This window comes from Panicum virgatum, chromosome 2K (assembly GCF_016808335.1).
Source record: "Panicum virgatum strain AP13 chromosome 2K, P.virgatum_v5, whole genome shotgun sequence".
NCBI classification, from domain to species: Eukaryota; Viridiplantae; Streptophyta; class Magnoliopsida; order Poales; family Poaceae; genus Panicum; species Panicum virgatum.
In genome coordinates, this window is record NC_053137.1 from 10,466,761 (window position 1) to 10,487,443 (window position 20,683).

Below are 20,683 nucleotides of genomic sequence, written 5' to 3' on the forward strand. Positions count from 1 at the left end.
GTCTTGTAGCTGGAAGTTGATCGTGGTTATAGTTACTTTAATAATGCAGTTCCATATTTACAAGCATGCACCTGAATCTTCTTCTGCACAAATATGATATGTGACAAACTAAACCATGTAAACTGACAACTCTGATGTTCGTCTTACAATATGCTTAGATATCCATTCTTGTACACTTGTCAAACACAGAACTCGTTGTTTAGATAAAAGAGATTTTTGTTCTGCGACTTCCCAAACACAGGTGAGTCACATAGCAGAACTAGAAGAAACGAAAATAAATTAAGTCAAAGGACAACTTATTACAGAGTTCTGATCTTATAGAGAAACAATGAAACACCTCTACAAAACCACATATGTAGACGCCATAATATGACGCTATCTAAGACCACAGTGGATCGAGAAAAAGTGTGATGACTCTCGGTGGGGTTCCTGACACCTCGTACTGAAAGGGTCGAGGCCCAAGAAGGGGGGTTGAATTGTGACTTTTTCAAATTTCTACCTAGTCCTTAACCTAGACTAGTATTGCCCAAACTACAAATTTGAGACATAGTCACTAGAGCACGCTAGCAAAAGGTCCTTAGGTAGGTAAACATACTATCATGATCATTTTGTCTAGAAGATGGCATACTAGCAAGATCAAAACCTAAGCAAGAGATCATACTACCATGCAAGTTGTCCTAGTCAATTTACAAGCAATCAAAAGTAAGAATAACAACAAATGAATTTAATTGATTGAAATAAAAGTAAGAGACACGAGACAACCGTATTTTTTTCCGTGGTATCGAGGAGTTGACGCTCCCCCCTAATCCACGTTGGAGCACCCACACAAGGGTATAGCTCCATGGCTTCACCAAGGAGCAAGTGATCACTAAGAATGCTCCTTCTCCATCTCCGGAACGGCGAGCTTCACACCGTGTACAAGCTTCTTGTCTTGGGGCTCCCACAAACTCCAAGAGCTCACCAAGAACCTCCCGATCACCAAGATCGGCTAGGTGCCGTCAAACACCAAGAGTAACAAGCTCATAAGCCTTCACTTGACCTACACTCAGTTGGCCCTAGCTCAAACACACTTGCTACACTTGCAAAGGTTGAATTCTTCAAGGTTGAAGCACAATCAATGTACTAGATCTTCACAATTTTGCTCAAAGCACTTTCTCTTCTTCTCAAGGGTGGCCTCAGGTATTCAAGGTGTCAAAGGCAGTTCAAATGAGCCAGGGGTGCCCTTATATAGAGTGGAGAGGGTCACATAGCCGTTGAAAGTCCACTGCAGAAAAATCATGACCATCGGAAGAACCGACGTGTGAGAAATTGAAGTCATCGGTTCAACCGGTCTCTCTGTGTCAAATAATAGCCGTTGGGGGTTCTGACACAGTATCCAGGCTTGCGTCATTGCACCAGTGCATGATCCGTAGGGGCATCGGTTCAACTGGTGTTGAAGAGGTTCACTTATCAACTCAAACAAGCTTTCTGGAACATAGTACATCCAATGCACCGATAGTTGATTCTTAAGCGTCGGTTCAACCGGTGCTGAAGGAGAGTTGATGTCCACCAAAACATGCTCTCTGGAACAAAGTACATCTAATGCACCGGTGCTTTGCTTGGGACCATCGGTTCAACCGGTGATATAGAGTGACTTGACTTGATTTCAGTTTGCTTCCAAGAGAGATAGACCGACAGGGCGTCGGAACTTCCGCCAAGCATCGAATGCTCCGATGATAGGGGCATCGGTTAAACCGGTGCTGCTGTTTTTCTTCATTTTCAATTGAATTGACTTGGATTTAAATGTAACTTCGATTGTTTCTTCTTCCAAGTGTTGTGTTGACTTCTATTGACCATATTGGGCTGTTTTTGAGCGAGTGTGCAAGATTTCTAAGGCCAACTCAATTTTGGTCAAGCTACTAACTCATGAACCCCTCTTAATAGTACGGTCAAGAACTAAAAACTATAAACCCTAGCTAAATCAAGTGTCCTTCATCTCCTTGTGACACTTGAGACTAGAAAGATCCTTAATCTTTGGAATGGAGTCCTTGGCACACATGATTGTTTTGAATTGAGGGGTCTCCTTTCATATTATATATGAGACTAATCTAATCATTGATTTTTCCATCAAAACACATGTTAGTCGCATATGGTTCTCATTAATCACCGAAACTTACCATTAGCATCTATCGACCTAGATGCGCTTCAATCTCCCCCTTTTTGGTGATTGATGACAACACAAAGTAGAGATACACAAAATATGAAATTGAAAGCGATAAACAAGTATGCAATACTAGAAATTAAGCACATGTAGGAACATGTCAATCACAGAGCATACACAATATCCAAATAACATGTCCATACATAAAATCTATGAAGATCCAATCACGCCACAAACCACTAAGCTCCCCCTATCTCTACTCCCCCTATCTATCTCTCCCTTTGGCAACAAAGCACCAAAAAGGAAGGCGATCTAGTCCTGAGATGGAGAAGGCGGGGTCTTCATGCTCGGTCCGGTGGATAACTGAGTGGCGGAGTCATCGGCGTCGTCGTCCGTCCAGTCTTCGTCGGCCGAAGAGGACTTCTGCTCGACCGGAGTCGTCGGAGTAGCAGAAGTAGCTGGAGTAGAGGTAGCAGCTAGCGCAGTGACGACCGTGGAGTCCGTCGGAGAAGCAGACGTGACGGGAGTCGTGTCTGGCTGAGTAGGGCGAACAACGGACGGACGGAGCACCTCAAGCTGTGAGGATGACTCGAACGTGAGGGACTAAGCTGAGGGGTGATGTAGCTGATGCAAAACCTACTGCTGCCTGAGGAACTCTGCACGCTGCTCGGCAGTCCAGACACTAGGCTATGGAGCAGGAGCCGGATCAGGAGTGGAAGTAGGAGCAGGGCTGGCAAACAACCCGGTCTGAAGAAGAGGTGACATCGGGAAAGACGCTAAGGGTGTCTGCACAAAGCCGCCAACAGGTGGAGCAGGAGCAGTGGGGTCGAACTGGAGCTGCTGGGGTGTAGGGAGCTGAGGCTCAGGCAGTCCAGTGTGACGGTACAGCTGACCGAAGCATCCCGAGAAGAAAGTGAACATCTGTTGCTGAATCTGGGACTACTGCTGAAGCTGTAACCTCATGGCCTCCTGCTGCTACCGGATCCCCTAAAGTACAAGTGTCTGGGCCTCCTGCTGGCGAGCCTGCTCGGCTTGCATGCTCAGCTGAGCTGCAGCACATCTATCCTACTGGTCAGAGAGCCTCTGAAGAATAGCAGCGAGTGAATCAGGCTGAGTGACCTGAGCAGTGGTAACTGGAGGAGCAGGGGTGCGGGCTGCACCAGAGTATCCTGCCTCATCATCATGAGCACCTCGAGGGACGGTAACAGTGGGTATGTAATTCTCATCATCCTCCGAATCCTCTGAATCAGTGACGTGTCCTCAGCTGCCGTGGGATCATCTGCAACTCGGCCCTTAGCCAAGGCAAGCTCATCCAAAACCTGCTGTGCTCTGCGCTGGCCTCTCGGGCCGCGGCGGCCGTCTCGAGGAGTAGTAGGTGAGTAAATTGCGAAGTGCATCCTCGACTGTGCTAGCTCATCCATATGAGCATTCTGACTGAGCTGGGCAAGAATCCAGCAGATCCAGTGAGCAAAGGGGTGGCGACGGTGAACTGTCATCCCATCCATGATCACGTCCTCTAGCTCGCAGATGAAGAAGTCGACAAGGTCAAAGTCGCGACCTGTCATGATGTACAGTAATAGCCACTGCTGCAGAGCTGTGATCCTCTCATTATAGCCTATCCTGAACAGCAAACTCTTCCTCAGAGCAAGATGTATAGTGTGTGCCACGGGAGTCAGCCTGTCCGGAGTCCTAGGAGTGCCAGGCAAAAATGGCTGCTGGAAAAGCACACTGACCTCCTCGTCAGACGGGAAGTGGGTCTCGTGAGGGCGATGAGGGGGCACCGTGTTCCCATAAGCCTGATAGTGTATGTAGTGGGGCTCCTTGGCAATCTGTACTCCAAGCAGGGTAGCCAATCTGGCGCGAGTCAAACGATAGTGCCTCTCCTGGAACATGAAATCAATGAACTGTTGGTCCTCCTCAACAAATAGGGTAGCGTAGAAGATGCGGACCCACTCTCAGATATATCTGAACCTCTCACTGAGTAGTGCTGGCAGCCCATCGTAGTGCTCGAAGAAAGGGAGTACTGGAACTCCACCGGCTGCCACACGCATAGCCACCCAGTGAAGCATCTTGTGCTCACTGATCTTAATGTCCATCTGGCAATAAGCGTGATAAAAAGACTCCTGGAGCAGAATGTGAAAGCGACGATCAACTCCAATATCCCTCTGCTCAGGAAACCACGTCTCAGGGGTAACGTATCTCAATCTCTTCACTCGAGGCCCTGGTATCCCTCTGAGATCCAACAGCTCGACCTGAGGTGGCTCTGACTCTGCATCACTGTCCTGTCCAGCTGCCTCTCTCTCACTGTCACGGCCTGCTGCCCTATGAGTACCACCACCCCGAGTCTGTGGACGAGAGCGGGACTCAGGTGTGGTCTGAGCTGTCTCTGGCTGATGAGTATGTCCTGAGCGACGTAACTGCTGATGTGGCTCCCCCTGAGCCTGAGGATCCTTGATCCGAAGCGAACCCTGCCTGTCTGCTACATCTGCAACTACCTCTGCTCTCTCTTGCTCTCGGTCCTCACGAGTGTGCTTCTTCTTCTGCACAACCTGTTTGCCCTTACTCTTCTTATCTCCAGCCATCTGTCATAGAGAATCGATAGAAGATAATAAGTGAGACAAAGAATTATGCATATACGAGATATCCACTAAAGGAAAGAATGTCCTTAAGCAAAGCATGGAATGATATGAGCCTATCATGGTGAGATCTAGTGGATAACAACTCACTAACACACTGAAAGAGATTTTGTGAAGTCAAGAGCCAAGTGTGTGTGTGAGAGGCAAGGGTCATGTGTGGTCATGTGTAAAAGATATGAAAATGAATACATGACACATGCCAAGGAAGTGTAGAGTATACCCTTGCTAAACAGCGACGAAACCGAGAGAAGGTCGATGAAAATGCCTAAGGAGCAATTTCTCGAACACCTTGAGGGCGCCTGAGCAAAAGGTGTAGAAGATGGAGCAGAGTCTAGGTTGCGGCGCATGGAGGGTAGAGGATGTAGAGCTGCGCGCGCGGAGTGTGGGGAAGGCGCGGTGGCACTGTAGGCGGAGGCGAACGGCGGCGCAGAGGATGAGAGGCGGCGCGCGGGTGGCGCGGGCGTGGCGCAGGCACTGCGGTGCTGCGCGCGAGTGGCGGCGGAGCGGCGGCTTGGAGTGGCGAGCACGGGCGCGGTACGTAGCGGCGGCGGCGGCGGCTCGATTTGGAAGGGGAGAGGAGGCACGTGAGTCTGACGTGCGGGGCCCACGAAGAATATAACCGAAACGGTGCGTGCAGGCCCGCAAACCCTAGTCATCGGAAGGACCGATGGTGCTGAAGATATAAGCATCGGTGTATTCATCGGTGTAATGTTGACCAGATCTGGATGAGTTGAAAACGTGGTCAACAGAGGGCATCGGAAGAACCACCACTCGGTCATCGGAGTATCCGATGAGCGTCGGTGCAACTGCAGGAGGAAGGTCCAGAGACGCTGCAAGGGCCAAAACTCCACGCAGTAGCACCGGTTGAACCGATGCTTTGGCGTCGGTTCATCCTCCAACCATCAGATGCACCGGTGGCCGTCGGTGTAACGGTCGGAGGTTGTTCCAGAGACGATGCACAAACCATGCCACAAGGAGTTAAGCACCAGTTAAACCGATGCAGGGAAAACAAGGCGTCGGTTTGACCGGTGGTTAAGGAAATTTTTCTGCTGAATTACAAACTCTACTTCTGATCCTAATATCCAAAACCAAGGCCATAAACGCTCAATTTGGACCATTTTTTAGAGACAACCTCACCCCTCAAACACTCATACTTACAGTGCTCGCAAGCTTTTACATAAACATAGGCAAATTAAGATCCAAGCGAGGTTTTAAACACAAAAAACCAAATGTATGAGCCACTTTGCCTATGAACTTAGAAATTGAAACTTTAAGTTCGATAGGACGTGGCTCAATAGGCATGAAAGCGCAATATTGATCTTATCACTCTTGTAGAGTTGATATATCATATTTAGCATGAATATCTTTCTCGAAGTGTGATTTGCTCCCTTGTGATGCTACTAACGTGATGCAATGCCAATGCAAAGCGAGAAATTAAACATGGATGCATTCTATATGCCAAGCACATGCATTGCAAGAATTTAAATCTATCTTGTCAAGTTTGAACCCTTGGCAAGTTTCTTCATGATGAACCATTCTTCATGCCATGAGCGAAACCAAGACCACCAGCTCATGCAAGACCCATGTTCATCACTATCTTGACAAGGTTAGACAAGCCCCTAGTATATGTACATATGAAATGCATCTATATGACAAGGCAATTACATGACGTTAGAAGCATCTAGAACGTTAAGCTCACTTCGCAACCTACAAAAGGTGCTCTCATCTAGAGGTTTGGTGAAGATATCCGCCAATTGATCTTCGGAACGAACACCACAAAGTAGTATATCATTCCTTGCCACATGATCTCTTAGAAAGTGACGGCGAATATCTATGTGCTTGGTGCGAGAGTGTTGAACCGGGTTATTAGCAATTTTAACGGCACTCTCGTTATCACAAAGGAGCGGGATCCTATCTAATACTACACCATAATCCAAGAGGCTTTGCTTCATGTAGATGATTTGAGCACAACAAGCCCCGGCGGCAATATATTCCGCCTCCGCGGTTGACAAGGCCACGGAATTTTGTTTCTTTGACGACCAAGAGACCAAGGAACGCCCTAGCAAGTGGCACCCACCCGATGTACTCTTGCGATCCACACGACATCCGGCAAAGTCCGAATCCGAGTATCCCAAGAGTGTAAAACTAGCGCCTTTGGGGTACCACAAGCCTATGCTAGGCGTATGCTTGAGATATCTAAGGATCCTCTTAACGGCACTAAGGTGTGATTCCTTAGGATTAGCTTGAAAGCGGGCACACATGCATACGCTAAATATGATATCGGGCCTAGATGCGGTTAGTAAAGAAGTGACCCAATCATGGAACGATGGAGACTTTGGTCAACCGATTTACCTCCCTCATCCAAGTCAAGATGTCCATTTGTTGGCATTGGAGTCTTGATCGGCTTGCAATCATCCATCTTGAATTTCTTGAGAATATCCTTTGTATACTTTTCTTGATGGATGAAAGTCCCTTTCTTCAATTGTTTGATTTGAAACCCAAGGAAGAAATTAAGCTCACTGATCATGGACATCTCGAATTCCCTAGCCATCATTTCTCCAAATTCTTTGCAAAGAGTGGGGTTAGTTGAGCCAAAAATGATATCATCAACATAGATTTAACATATGAATAGCTCTTCATTGATGATTCTTGTGAATAGAGTTGTATCCACCCTCCCAATCTTGAAGCCCTTGTTGAGAAGGAAGTCACGAAGGCGTTCATACCAAGCCCTTGGCGCTTGCTTGAGCCCGTAGAGCGCCTTGTGCAACCTATACACATGATTAGGATATCTTGGGTCCTCAAACCTGGGAGGTTGTTCAACAAACACCAACTCATTAATAAAGCCATTTAAGAACGCACTCTTCACATCCATTTGAAAAAGTTTCATGTTGTGATGTGAAGCGTACGCTAAAAGGATACGGATGGCCTCGAGTCTTGCAACGGGGGCAAATGTTTCACCAAAATCCAACCCTTCAACTTGTGCAAAACCCTTTGCCACAACTCTTGCCTTGTTGCGAACCACTACACCATGCTCATCTTGTTTGTTGCGGAAGACCCACTTAGTACCAATGATATTCTTGTCTTGAGTACGTTCTTCAAGAACCCAAACTTCATTGCGGGTGAAGTTGTTGAGCTCTTCTTGCATGGCCATCACCCAATCCGGGTCCTCAAGAGCTTCATCTATATTTGTGGGTTCCAAGCAAGAAACAAACGAGTAATGTTCACAAAAAGAGGCATATTGACGTCTACGAGTTTTTACTCCACCAGAGGGGTCACCCATGACCAAGTCAATGGGATGATTTCTTGAAGTTCTTGTAAGCCTCTCTTGTGCTTGAGACATTGATTCTTCTAGTGGTTCGCCATCTTGATCTTGAGCTTGGGCTCGTTCACTTGTGATGTGCGTGTCATCAAATGAAAGTTGTTCTTCAACCACTTGTTCATCTTGGGCATCATGGAAAGGAGGTGAGGCATCATCTTCTTCATCGGATGACTCATCATGGTGATGTGGTGGTGTAGACTTGTCTTTATCCTTTGAGTGATCCTTGAAAGTGACTTCAACTTGAGTGGATGAGACTTGTAGCTCTTCTACCTCCTCCTTTGGCTTGACTTGCCCAATAGTAATGTTCTTCATGACTTCTCGAAGTGGTTCATCACCTATATCATCACAAGAGAAAACTTCCCCTTGGGAGCCATTAGTCTCATCAAACTTCACATCACAAGTTTCTTCAATCTTGCTAGTAGCACTATTGAATACTCGATATGCTTTGGAGTTTGATGAATAACCAACAAGAAAACCAACATCACATCTACTTTCAAACTTGCCTAGGTGCTTCCTTTTCTTGAATATGTAGCATTTGCAACCAAACACCCGAAAGTAGGAGATGTTGGGCTTCCTCCCAATGAGAAGCTCATAGGGTGTCTTTCCCAAGAAGCAGTGGAGATAAACTCGGTTGGATGCATGACATGCGGTGTTGATGGCTTCCGCCCAAAATATTTGTCAGATGTCATAGTCATCCAACATTTCTCTTGAAAGAGTGATTAATGTCTTGTTCTTCCTCTCCACCACTCCATTTTGTTGAGGTGTGTATGTTGATGAAAACTCATGCTTGATCCCCATGTCGTTGCAAAGCTCTTCTACTTGAGTGTTCCTAAACTCCGTGCCATTGTCACTCCGAACCTTCACAACACTGGACTCAAATTCATTTTGAGCTTGCTTGATAAAAATCTTAAAGATCCCCATAGTCTTGCTCTTGTCCTCTAAAAAGAAAGTCTAAGTATATCTAGAGTAATTATCAACAATTACAAGACAGTAGAGATTACCGCCAAGACTTTTGTAGGTGGTTGGCCCAAAGAGATCCATTTGTAATAGCTCCAAGCTTCTTGATGTTGTCAAATAAGCCTTCATGGGATGTGATGATGCAAATTGCTTCCCGGCTTGACAAGCACTACACAATTTGTTTTTGTCAAAAGTAACATCTTTGACACCAACCACCATACCTCGTTTGAAGGCCTTCTTGAGTTGGCTCATGCCAATATGAGCAATGCGGCGATGCCAAAGCCAACCCATGAAGTTCTTGGAGAAGAGACATGTCGCCAAGCTTGCATCATTAGATGAGAAATCAACAAGGTAAATGTTACCATGTCGAAATCCTTTGAATATTAAGCTCTTGTCCTCCTTGCTTGTCACTACAACCTCACTATCAGTAAAGGTGCATATTAGTCCTAAATCACAAAGTTGAGCAATAGATAATAAATTGAAACTAACCGACTCAACAAGCAACACATTAGACATAAAAACATCCTTGGTAATGGCTACCTTACCCAAACCTACCACTTTTCCTTTTGAGTTATCACCAAAGGTGACATGTTCATAATCGCCCACATCTTCATCTAGTGAGGTGAACATCTTTACATAGCCGGTCATGTGTTGTGTACATCCGCTATCAAGCACCCAATGCTTGCCACCGGCTTTGTAGTTCACCTACCCACAAATGAATCACTTTTGAGGTTTGGGAACCCAAGCAAGTTTGGGTCCTTTGACATGAGTTACTAAAGCTTTAGGAACCCATAGTTGGCGTGATAACTTTCCCTTCATGTGAGTGCCAATAAACTTTGCCTTAACCTTGCCACTTTTAAGCTTGCTTAACAAGAAATGATATTTATTGAATTGAGACTTATAATTAGGAGGCAAGGTAGGAGGTGGATGAGTAGGAATTTGACAATATTGACAATATGAGCTAACTTCTTTGTTGAAGCATGCCTTGAGCTCCGGCGACTTGGGACAATTTTCTGGAGGCTTGGGAAATGATCCAAATCCATTTGCACCAAAGTGCCTTGCATTGTGGAAGAGAATCTCCTTATGCAAGTATTCTCCCCTTGTCACATTGAACATGCATTTGGTCATGCTTTCAAGCTCCTCCTCAAGTTATTTCTCCCTATCATGGTTAGTCTTTGAACAAGAAGGAGAAGTATGATAACAAGTAGTAGGGCGAGGAAACTCCACAAGATCATCACAAAAAGTAGATATATTGACTTTGATGACTTCCTTTTGAGTTTCTTTTAGTTTTTCATCCAAGGCATCAAAGGCAAGGTCAAGTTCTTGATACTTCATACTTAAGTTAGCATAATCAAGCTTAAACTTCTAGTTGCATGAAGTAAGTGACTTGTTAAGCACAACTACTTCCTCATATTTAACATTCAATTCATCGTGCTTAGCAAGTAGCTTGTCATGCTCCGCTCTAAGTTGCTTGCTCGGAACAATACATGTATCATGAGTTTCTATTACATCATTGTGTCTAACAATCAACTCATCATTTGAGGCCTTCAGCTTGGCATATTCAATTTCAAGAACTTTACATTTTGATTTGTACTTCTCGATCACTTTTTGGTACTCATCTAGGATGTTTTGCACTTCATTAGGAGATAAGCCATGTTCACTTTCATCACTAGAGGAATCGTCATCATCACCCACCTTGGAGTTACCTCTTGCCATAAAGCACATGAGTGGTAGAGGTAGAGGTGCCTCATCACCATCATCAGCATCATCATCATCATCATCATGCATGGCAATCCCCACAATCTTTTTCTTGGATTCTTCATCACTTGAGTCATCACTTGAGGATTCACCATCCATGATCCATTCTCCAAGAAAAGCCTTGACCTTCTCTTTTCTTGTGAAAGACCCTTTCTTCTTGTGGTCCTTCTTCTCATGACTTTTCTTTGATGTCTTGTGTTGATTTTCATCATCTTCTTGTTTCTTGTTGAGCTTTGAAGGCTCCGAACAATCATATGAGAGGTGGCCATATTTGCCACAGTTGTAGCAAATTTTCTTGGCATTGTCCTTGCTTTTCCGGGTACGAAACTTGTTTTCTTGGGGTCATAGTTGTAGCCTCTCTTGTTCAACCTTGACATCATCTTGGAGGTCTTCCTTATGAGAAGTGATAGCTCAACATCACCATCCTCATCACTTGAATCTTCGTTAGCTTCATCCTCACTTGAGCTTGGTGATGGAACTTTGCACTTGTTCTTTTTCTTGGACTTATGATCACTCTTAGCTTTGAGTGCAAGATCTCTCTTGTCTTGCGGTGGATCAACTTCTCCCAAGAGAAACACCTCATGAGACCGAATCTTCCCAATAACATCACTCACTTCAAGTGTTTCAAGATCCTTCTCATAGAGCAATGAGGTGACGATGTTGTACTTGGGCTTGTGTAGACAATGAAGGATCTTCCGGATGATATCACTAGTAGACAAATGAGAAATTTCAAGAGCATTAATGTCCTCAATAAGCACATTCAGTCGAGCATACATTTGTTCAACCAACTCATTTGGAAGTATTTTGAATTCATTGAGTTTTTTCCTTAAGCACTTGACGAAGCTTTTTAGAACCAACATAAATAGCTTCAATCGAGCATACATTTGTTCAACCAACTCTTCACGAAGCTTTTTAGAACCAACATAAATAGCTTCAAGAGCTTCCCAAATTTCGTGAGAGGTCTTTTTGCTATAAACACGAGCAAAAATCTCCTCACTAAGAGCATCAAACAAAGCATTCTTCGCTCTAGCACCATATTTGATTTGATCTTCATTCCAAGGACCGACAATAGATTTTTCCGTGACCGCCTAAGCGATGGGATTAATAGCCTCAAGGTAACCCGCCATGCGAGCTTTCTAATAAGCATAGTTTCTCCCATCGAGTTTGGGTGGACCACCACTCCCACCGGCCATTCTCTAGGATTTTAAGCCTAAAAAGAGATACCTCGCTCTGATACCAATTGAAAGGATCGACGCCCAAGAAGGGGGGGTTGAATTGGGACTTTTTCAAATTTCTACCTAGTCCTTAACCTAGACTAGTATTGCCCAAACTACAAATTTGAGACCTAGTCACTAGAGCACGCTAGCAAAAGGTCCTTAGGTAGGTAAACACACTATCATGATCATTTTGTCTAGAAGGTGGCACACTAGCAAGATCAAAACATAAGCAAGAGATCACACTACCATGCAAGTTATCTTAGTCAATTTACAAGCAATCAAAAGCAAGAATAACAACAAATGAATTTAATTTCTTGAAATAAAAGTAAGAGACACGAGACAATCGGATTTTTTTTCCGTGGTATCGAGGACTTGACGCTCCCCCCTCATCCACGTTGGAGCACCCACACAAGGGTATAGCTCCGTTGCTTCACCAAGGAGCAAGTGATCACTAAAAATGCTCCTTCTCCATCTCCGGAACGGCGAGCTTCACACCGTGTACAAGCTTCTTGTCTTGGGGCTCCCACAAACTCTAAGAGCTCACCAAGAACCTCCCGATCACCAAGACCGGCTAGGTGCCGTCAAACCCCAAGAGTAACAAGCTCCTAAGCCTTCACTTGACCTACACTCAGTTGGCCCTAGCTCAAACACACTTGCTACACTTGTAAAGGTTGAATTCTTCAAGGTTGAAGCACAATCAATGTACTAGATCTTCACTCTTTTGCTCAAAGCACTTTCTCTTCTTCTCAAGAGTGGCCTCAGGTATTTAAGGTGTCAAAGGCAGTTCAAATGAGCCAGGGGGTGCCCATATATAGAGTGGAGAGGGTCACATAGCCGTTGGAAGTCCACTGCAGAAAAATTGTGACCATCGGAAGAACCGATGTGTGAGAAATTGAAGTCATCGGTTCAACCGGTCTCTTTGTGTCAAATAATAGCCATTGGGGGTTCTGACACAGTATCCAGGCTTGCGTCATTGCACCGGTGCATGATCCGTAGGGGCATCGGTTCAACCAGTGCTGAAGAGGTTCACGGATCAACTCAAACAAGCTTTCTGGAACATAGTACATCCAATGCACCGATGGTTGATTCTTAAGCGTTGGTTCAACCGGTGCTGAAGACGAGTTGAGGTCCACCAAAACATGCTCTCTGGAACAAAGTACATCTAATGCACCGGTGCTTTGCTTGGGACCATCGGTTCAACCGGTGATATAGAGTGACTTGATTTCAGTTTGCTTCCAAGAGAGATAGACCGACAGGGCGTCGGAACTTCCGTCAAGCATCGGATGCTCCAATGATAGGGGCATCGGTTAAACCGGTGCTGCTATTTTTCTTCATTTTCAATTGAATTGACTTGGATTTGAATGTAACTTCGATTATTTCTTCTTCCAAGTGTTGTGTTGACTTCTATTGACCATATTGGGCTGTTTTTGAGCGAGTGTGCAAGATTTCTAAGGCCAACTCAAATTTGGTCAAGCTACTAACTCATGAACCCCTCTTAATAGTACGGTCAAGAACTAAATACTATAAACCCTAGCTAAATCAAGTGTCATTCATCTCCTTGTGACACTTGAGACTAGAAAGGTTCTTAATCTTTGGAATGGAGTCCTTGGCACGCATGATTGTTTTGAATTGAGGGGTCTCCTTTCATATTACATATGAGACTAATCTAATCATTGATTTTTCCTTCAAAACGCATGTTAGTCACATACGGTTGTCATTAATCACCGAAACTTACCATTAGCATCTATCGGCCTAGATGCGCTTCACGTACTCCTATTCTTGATTATTTATCATCACAAATTGCCTCCCTTATTCTCTCGAGCTCCACTGAGTTTGAGCTCAGTGTGAAGGAGTTGCATTTCCTATTGCATCATGTATATAAAGGATATGGTAAAAGTATCAGTGTCATTTTTTTTTTGAAGTAAACAGCCGAAATTTATTTTTGTTTGAAACAAGTCAAGTCCCACAAGAAATAATGACAAAAAAAGTCTGGTACAAATCTACGTTGTTACATTTTAATCCCTTTCCGACTAGAGCTGAGCCGAGAAAAGGATAGATATATTTGGACCGGACCGACAGAAATGTCAATTGATTTTGGGCCTAGGACCAGCCCCCAAGCCCACCCTGTACCTCTTTCAAGCCTGCAAAGCTAGGCCCAAGCTTCAGTGCAAATAAAATCAGCACTATTCAGGTATTGCTGTTTTTTTTAAGGAAAGGAATCGCTGCTGCCTCTGCACAAGCACAGGTTACCCAGTCCAACGGATCCCTTGACACGACCCTCCCTGTACCCTGCTTTGGCCCGGAGACCTCGAGCGCCGTCGTCGTCCTCGCATGCCAGAGACAGGCGGAAGATTTCCTCACCTTGTGACAGGTATCCGGCAGCGATTCCGGCGATTTGGGAGCACGCGAGAGGGGAAAGCCTAACTTTATTCTGATGTATTCGCTGGAACATTATTTGTAATGATTCCGAACAAATTTTATCAACTACATAATTGACAAAGAGAACACGTACAATGGCATTCAGCCCCACTTGCTGGGAAACTGTTTTACTTCCAAGCAATATCTATGCGAAAATAAGGCAAAAAAACACTATTCTTGTTTCTTTTGTGCAGATCAATGTGGATAGACCTGCTGCAATGTGTAATTTTGCTTCACCCAAATTCAATTTCGGGAGAGCGACAATTATTTCTTACTGGCATTGCCGATAAGTTATTCCCTATGCACTTGGAACAATGCACGTCTCACACACAAACAATTCCAGTACCCTGTCTGAATTCAGCAGACAACATCAAGGCCGGCTGCCACCTCTGGATCTAGTTCACAAATTCAATTCCGGTGAATGGCTCTCCTGAATGAAGCTGGAGAGCAACATCACCAACAACCTGCACAAGGAAGGCAAAAGATGACCAAAAGGTGGAGATACCCACATAAAACTGCAGCAGTGTGTTGTGTATTAAGCCCTTGGAGCAACCACATATTGAAGGCTCTGCTAACACATCATCTGACAAATACAGTAATGCAATAAAACAATATTCAACTGTGGAACTTGACAATCAATTAATAGATGCAGAGGAACTACTAGTGAATAACAAATGCATTTATTCAAAAAAACAAAAATGCATTGCACTAATGAAAAATAATCACAGGCCATATAGAAAACAAATACAAACCTTTGCCATAGTTCTGTAAGAGTATTCGGTGACTCCAGCCACATGTGGTGTTAAAATAACATTCGAGAATTTCAGAATTGGATCATTTGGATCAAATGGTTCTGTCCAAGCAACATCAATGCCCAAACCACCTAAATGACCTGACTCGAGGTGATCAAACACAACCTTGTAGTCCAATAGACGTCCTCTAGCAATATTGACCAGATATGACCCCTAAATAAAGGGAAGTGAATGGTTGTCACGTTAAAGACACCAGCAACGTTTTATTTTCCATTATTATTATAACAGAAGATTATTTATATAATGGTATTCTCTTATGAATAAATAAAGCCATTGGCAGGATATTTAAAAAAATGAACATATAAATCTGATCTATCATTTTCATATCAATGTACAACAATAACAACAACATATTATTTTTTCCCAAGCAAGTTGGGGTAGGCTAGAGATGAAACCCGAAAGAAATAAGTTCAAGGTTCAGGCACATTGATAGCTAGTCTCCAAGCGCTCCTATCCAAAGCTATCTCTTTAGATATATCCCAATCCTTAAGGTCTCTCTTAACCGACTCATCCCACGTCAGTTTAGGTCTACCTCTACCCCTCTTTACATTATCGATCCGCTCAAGAACCCCATTACGCACCGGCACCTCATGAGGCTTTCGTTGGACATGTCCAAACTATCTCAGCCGATGCTGGGTAAGTTTCTCCTCAATTGGTGTCACCCCGACCCTATCCCGAATAACTTCGTTCCGAACTCTATCCCTCCTTGTGTGCCCGCAAAACCACCACAACATCCGCATCTCTGCTATACACAGTTGCTGGACATGTCGCCTTTTAGTATGCCAACATTCAGCACCGTATAACATCGCCGGACGAATTGTTGTTCTATAGAATTTGCCTTTTAACTTTTGTGGCACCCTCTTGTCACAAAAGATGCCAGAAGCTTGCCGCCATTTCAACCAGCCAGCTAAAATTCTATGCCTAACATCTCCATCAATGTCGTCATCTTTTTGTAGCACCGATCCTAAATACCGAAAATTATTCTTCTGGACCACCACTTGCCCATCTAGACTAATGTCTCCCCCCTCATGCCTAGTCACGCTGAAATCGCACATCATGTACTCGGTCTTGGTCCTACTAAGTCTGAACCCTTTCGACTCTAACGTGCGTCTCCACAGCTCTAACTTCCTATTAACCCCTGCCCTACTCTCGTCAACTAGCACCACATCATCAGCAAAAAACATACACCAAAGGATCTCACCTTGTATATCCCTTGTGACCTCATCCATCAACTAAAGCAAATAAATAAGGGCTCAATGCTGACCCCTGGTGTAGGCCTATGTTAATAGGAAAATCAGTGGTGTTGTCATCACATGTCCGGACAAACGTCGTTGCATCTTTGTACATATCCTTAATGAGGGTAATGTACTTAGTTGGGACTTTGTGCTTCTCCAAAGCCCACCACATGACATTTCTAGGTACTTTTTCATATGCCTTCTAAAGGTCAATGAAGATCATGTGCAAGTCCTTCTTCTACTCCCTATATCTCTCCATCAATTGTCGTATTAAAAAAATCGCCTCCATGGTTGACCTTCCAGGCATAAACCCAAATTGGTTTTGGGTCACACTTGTCACTCTTCTTAGGCGATGCTTGATAACCCTCTCCCAAAACTTCATCGTATGCCTCATCAGCTTAATCCCACGGTAGTTAGTACAACTTTGAACATCGCCCTTGTTTTTGAAGATAGGTACTGATATACTTCTCCTCCATTCTTCCGGCATCTTGTTTGACCGAAAAATGAGATTAAAAAACTTAGTTAACCATACTATTGCTCTATCTCCTATGCATCTCCACACCTCAATGGGGATACCATCAGGGCCCATCGCTTTACCTCCCTTTATCCTCTTCAAAACCTCCCCGATCTCTACCTCCTGAATTCTCCATATCAGTGTGTCAGAAGGAAATGTACATACCTTTTTCATCACTGAGAGGAACATATTATCAACAATTCCAACCTACAAATATGCTCGCTTAATAACTAGAAGTAAAGGATGCAGATAAGAGAAAAAGAAATGGGCCAAGAGAAGTATTAACTGTTTCACTGGTTTGTAGCAAGCATGTTATGACTATGTCAGCTTCTCCAGCAAGTTCATACATATCTTCTGGTCCACCTTTTTTATCTACAAGCCCCTCAATATCTGCACAAGGAATGTTTCAAACGAGAAGCTAATTTTCTCGCAAACAGATCACAATTACAGGTACCTGGGAGCATACCGATGGAATGAACAAAATACGAACAGTTAACATAATATAGTCATAGATCTTAGGTTGTAACTTGATCATGAGCGAATTTGTTCATGTTGCACCCACGAAGTATGGAAAGTGCCAAACATTGGGAATTTTCATGTAGGCATGTTAACCACTGCAGCTTACCACATGACAATGAGCCTAATGACCAATTTCTTTTTGTAGCAAGAATTTTTACGCCAAATGGTTTTAGCCTCTTGGCAATTTCCACGCCAATGGCTCCAAACCCCAGGATAAGGACCTAGACAGCAATCATAAAAAATAATTCATTACACAGATAGGTAATTCCCCAAAACAGAAAAAATGAGCAACTTCTACATCAAGGCCCAAGGGCATACTGTTTTTCCAAATATTGTTTCTCCTGTTGGACTGCCCAGGTCCTTCTGATTGACAGCATTATCCATCAACTTCTGCAAAATAATGCCCAAAATTCAGAACGTGAGTGGTTCACTATGTATGCCAGCAGTTAACAATAACTAACGCAAGAGAAACATTGTTTTTACTATATTATGTATAAGAAAGTTGAAACAAACACTAGATTTAATACATCATCTAGCATATATCCCAGAAATCTGTTGCATTGCATACCCTCTCATCTCTGAAAATGCATTTTATCTTAATTTTTGACAAAGTTCATAGTATCTTCCGAACTTGAAATAACAAAATAGATGAACAATATAATTTTTCAAATTTTGACTTAGCACATTTTTTTTTGGGTCAGTTGGATCCATGCCACTACAATTTCACGAAGTTGGATTTCATGTTGAAATCCATGCCATTGAGTGGCATGATTTTCAACGTGAAACCCAATTTCACGGAGTTGTGGTGGCATGAATCGAATTTTCCCTTGTTTTTTATCAACCTTTTTTTCTCGAATAGGTTTTTTATCAACCTTAAAGTAGAGATCTGAAACTAAAAGCATCTAGAACAAACTATTTGTGCCTTTGTTACATTCCCATAGGCTACTGTGAATTTTAAGTCCATGTTAAACCAATGACTGGGTAATAGCAAAGAAAAATGCCTGCTTGCTTCAGATTTTGCTACAATCATTCCTGGACTGGCTAAATCCAGGATATGATAAGTCTTGATAATTTGCTTAGTTTAGATATGTAGCTTTGTACAGTTGTAAAAATGCTCTAGCCTCTAGGTAGTGAGGAAAAAAGAAGCAATGAATGATCATTGAAGACAGGAGCATCAGAAAACATGAACCATGTGCGAAGCACTTCCAACTTCCAAGTGGCCAAAATTCAAAACTGCTATCTGTTAAACATACTTGCTTCCGCAGAACACCGAGGGTAAGATAAATTGCCATCTCTGCACAAGACACCGCATTTCCTGTCTTACTCCCAGGTATCCGTGCAACTTTAATTTTGTGCTCAGTAGCAGCATTTACATCAACGCCTGTGGGAAATCATGTACTTAATATATGAGGAGCTACTTTTGTTAATAACTAGATTAAGTAGATAAGAAACACCAGGCAAATAGTTTACCTTCTAACCCAACACCATACTGCATAATAATCTTCATCTGGGTTGCCTTGGCAATGATATCTGAATCTATGCGTCGATTTTTTACTACACATATATGGTAATTTTGAATAACATCAGGTACCTGCTCAAGGCCTACTTCGTCAACCTGCAAAATGCATTGAAGTGAGAATTTCAGCTATACATTTAGCCTACAAGTACAAATGACAACCAGCTAAGTCTACATACATCCTCAAATCTCAAAAATCGATTATCATCTATATATAGAGTGCTCATATGCCCCAGAGAAAAGATCAACCGACCTCAATAAATGGATAGCTCTGCAAATACTCCTTGGTGTAAATAGTAGAAGCAGGAAAATAGGGGCCGCAGAATAGCACCCTTGTAACCTTGCTGCTTCCAACTGAGCAGGACATTCTGGAAACAGAACCTGCAATGGAAGAACAGTATGAACAAAACAACTGATATAAAACAGTTTCTCCACGGATGTGATAATTTCCCATTAAAAATTATTGATAAAACTATCCATCCATTCATCCATCTACTGGATAACCAAAACCTTACTATCAATTTGAGTATTTGACAAAGAAAAATCGATTCTTTTATAATAGTTTGATCAATCAAGTTAATTTGAGAGAGATTGACCCTCCCTGTGCCCATTTTGAGGATTTAATCGGATTTAATCTCCCCAAAAACCAATCCAAGTATATCAAGCGGCCGCGAAGTTGCGAACCCACGCTCCCCGCTGCAACCGAGGGGAATCGACACCAATTTTGAGGACTCACCCAACATTGCGAACTGGGAGGCCCCCAAGAACGAAGGCTAGCAGGACCCCACGAGGCAGGAGGAGGCGTGCCCAGAGAGGCAGAGAGTCCAAGAAAGAGAGAGGGGGATCGGTGGGGGACGGCCGTACCTCGCGGGAGGGAAACGGAATCCCGGCGACGGCGCCAAGAGGCCGCAGCTGCGGCGGCGGCGGCGGCGGCTGTGCGAGAGAGCTGGTGTGCGGGCGAGTGTGTGAGCCTTGATGCTAATCTTGCTCCCGCCATGTAGGAAAACCAAAGGCCTCCTAAATCACTTTCCTTTGTGCTTACGGTAGACTTATTTTCTTGAAACTCTAAATGGTCTCTTTATACAAGTGCATTGATTTGATTTGATTCTTTTTTTTTCTATTCTATTTGGGGCCCGTTTGGTTGCAAGAATCTGATTCTAGCCAGAATTAGTGGAATCCGTATACCAAACGGTGAAAAATAAGAAACATTTCTCCCTAATCACTTTTAAACGTTTCTTATTCAACAAAATGAGGGAAAATCATCCGGAAAAAGGTGTTTATGTTTCTCACCGATTTTAGTTCATCTAAGAGAGAATGTAGACCAAATTAAACGATTTCGGTAAAGTGAGATACCAAATTCTTGTGGGGGCATGACAATTAAAAAACATAAAAATGTTTACTTTTTTTGAATAAAATATAATGTATGTTTTGGACTTTATGATTCTCTGTTAGTTGAGTGGTAGAACTCCAACGAACCATTATCATTGACTGGTTCACAAAATGGTGATCTTTCAGATCGAGTTTAATAACCGACAATAATATACAAACAATCGTGTTCCGCGCGAACGGTTTAAGAAAGAGCCTTGTGATCATTTGTTAATTGGATCGGCGCAGTACGGAGGGCGACATGTCACGGTCCTGA

At 43.6% G+C, this 20,683-nt stretch overlaps 1 protein-coding gene across 3 annotated transcripts; it reads right to left on the minus strand.

Annotated features, from left to right (window-relative positions):
* Window positions 1–6: 6 nt before the first annotated feature.
* LOC120665911 (hydroxypyruvate reductase-like) lies at window positions 7–20,089 on the minus strand. 3 transcript variants are annotated; one of them, XM_039945635.1, is made up of 11 exons: window positions 19,906–20,089; window positions 19,295–19,422; window positions 18,996–19,140; window positions 18,779–18,906; window positions 17,844–17,915; window positions 17,632–17,746; window positions 17,293–17,396; window positions 17,055–17,213; window positions 15,198–15,410; window positions 14,478–14,909; window positions 7–129 (listed from the first exon to the last, which is right to left on the minus strand). In XM_039945635.1, exons 1-10 carry the CDS (start codon window positions 20,036–20,038, stop codon window positions 14,841–14,843), a joined length of 1,266 nt encoding a protein of 421 aa, XP_039801569.1. In that variant the 5' UTR covers window positions 20,039–20,089; the 3' UTR covers window positions 7–129; window positions 14,478–14,840. The 3 variants fall into 3 exon arrangements, with proteins under 3 accessions (XP_039801569.1, XP_039801575.1, XP_039801580.1); XM_039945641.1 differs by having other exon boundaries at window positions 17,172–17,213; window positions 19,906–20,087; XM_039945646.1 differs by lacking the exon at window positions 17,055–17,213 and having other exon boundaries at window positions 82–129.
* Window positions 20,090–20,683: the final 594 nt, after the last annotated feature.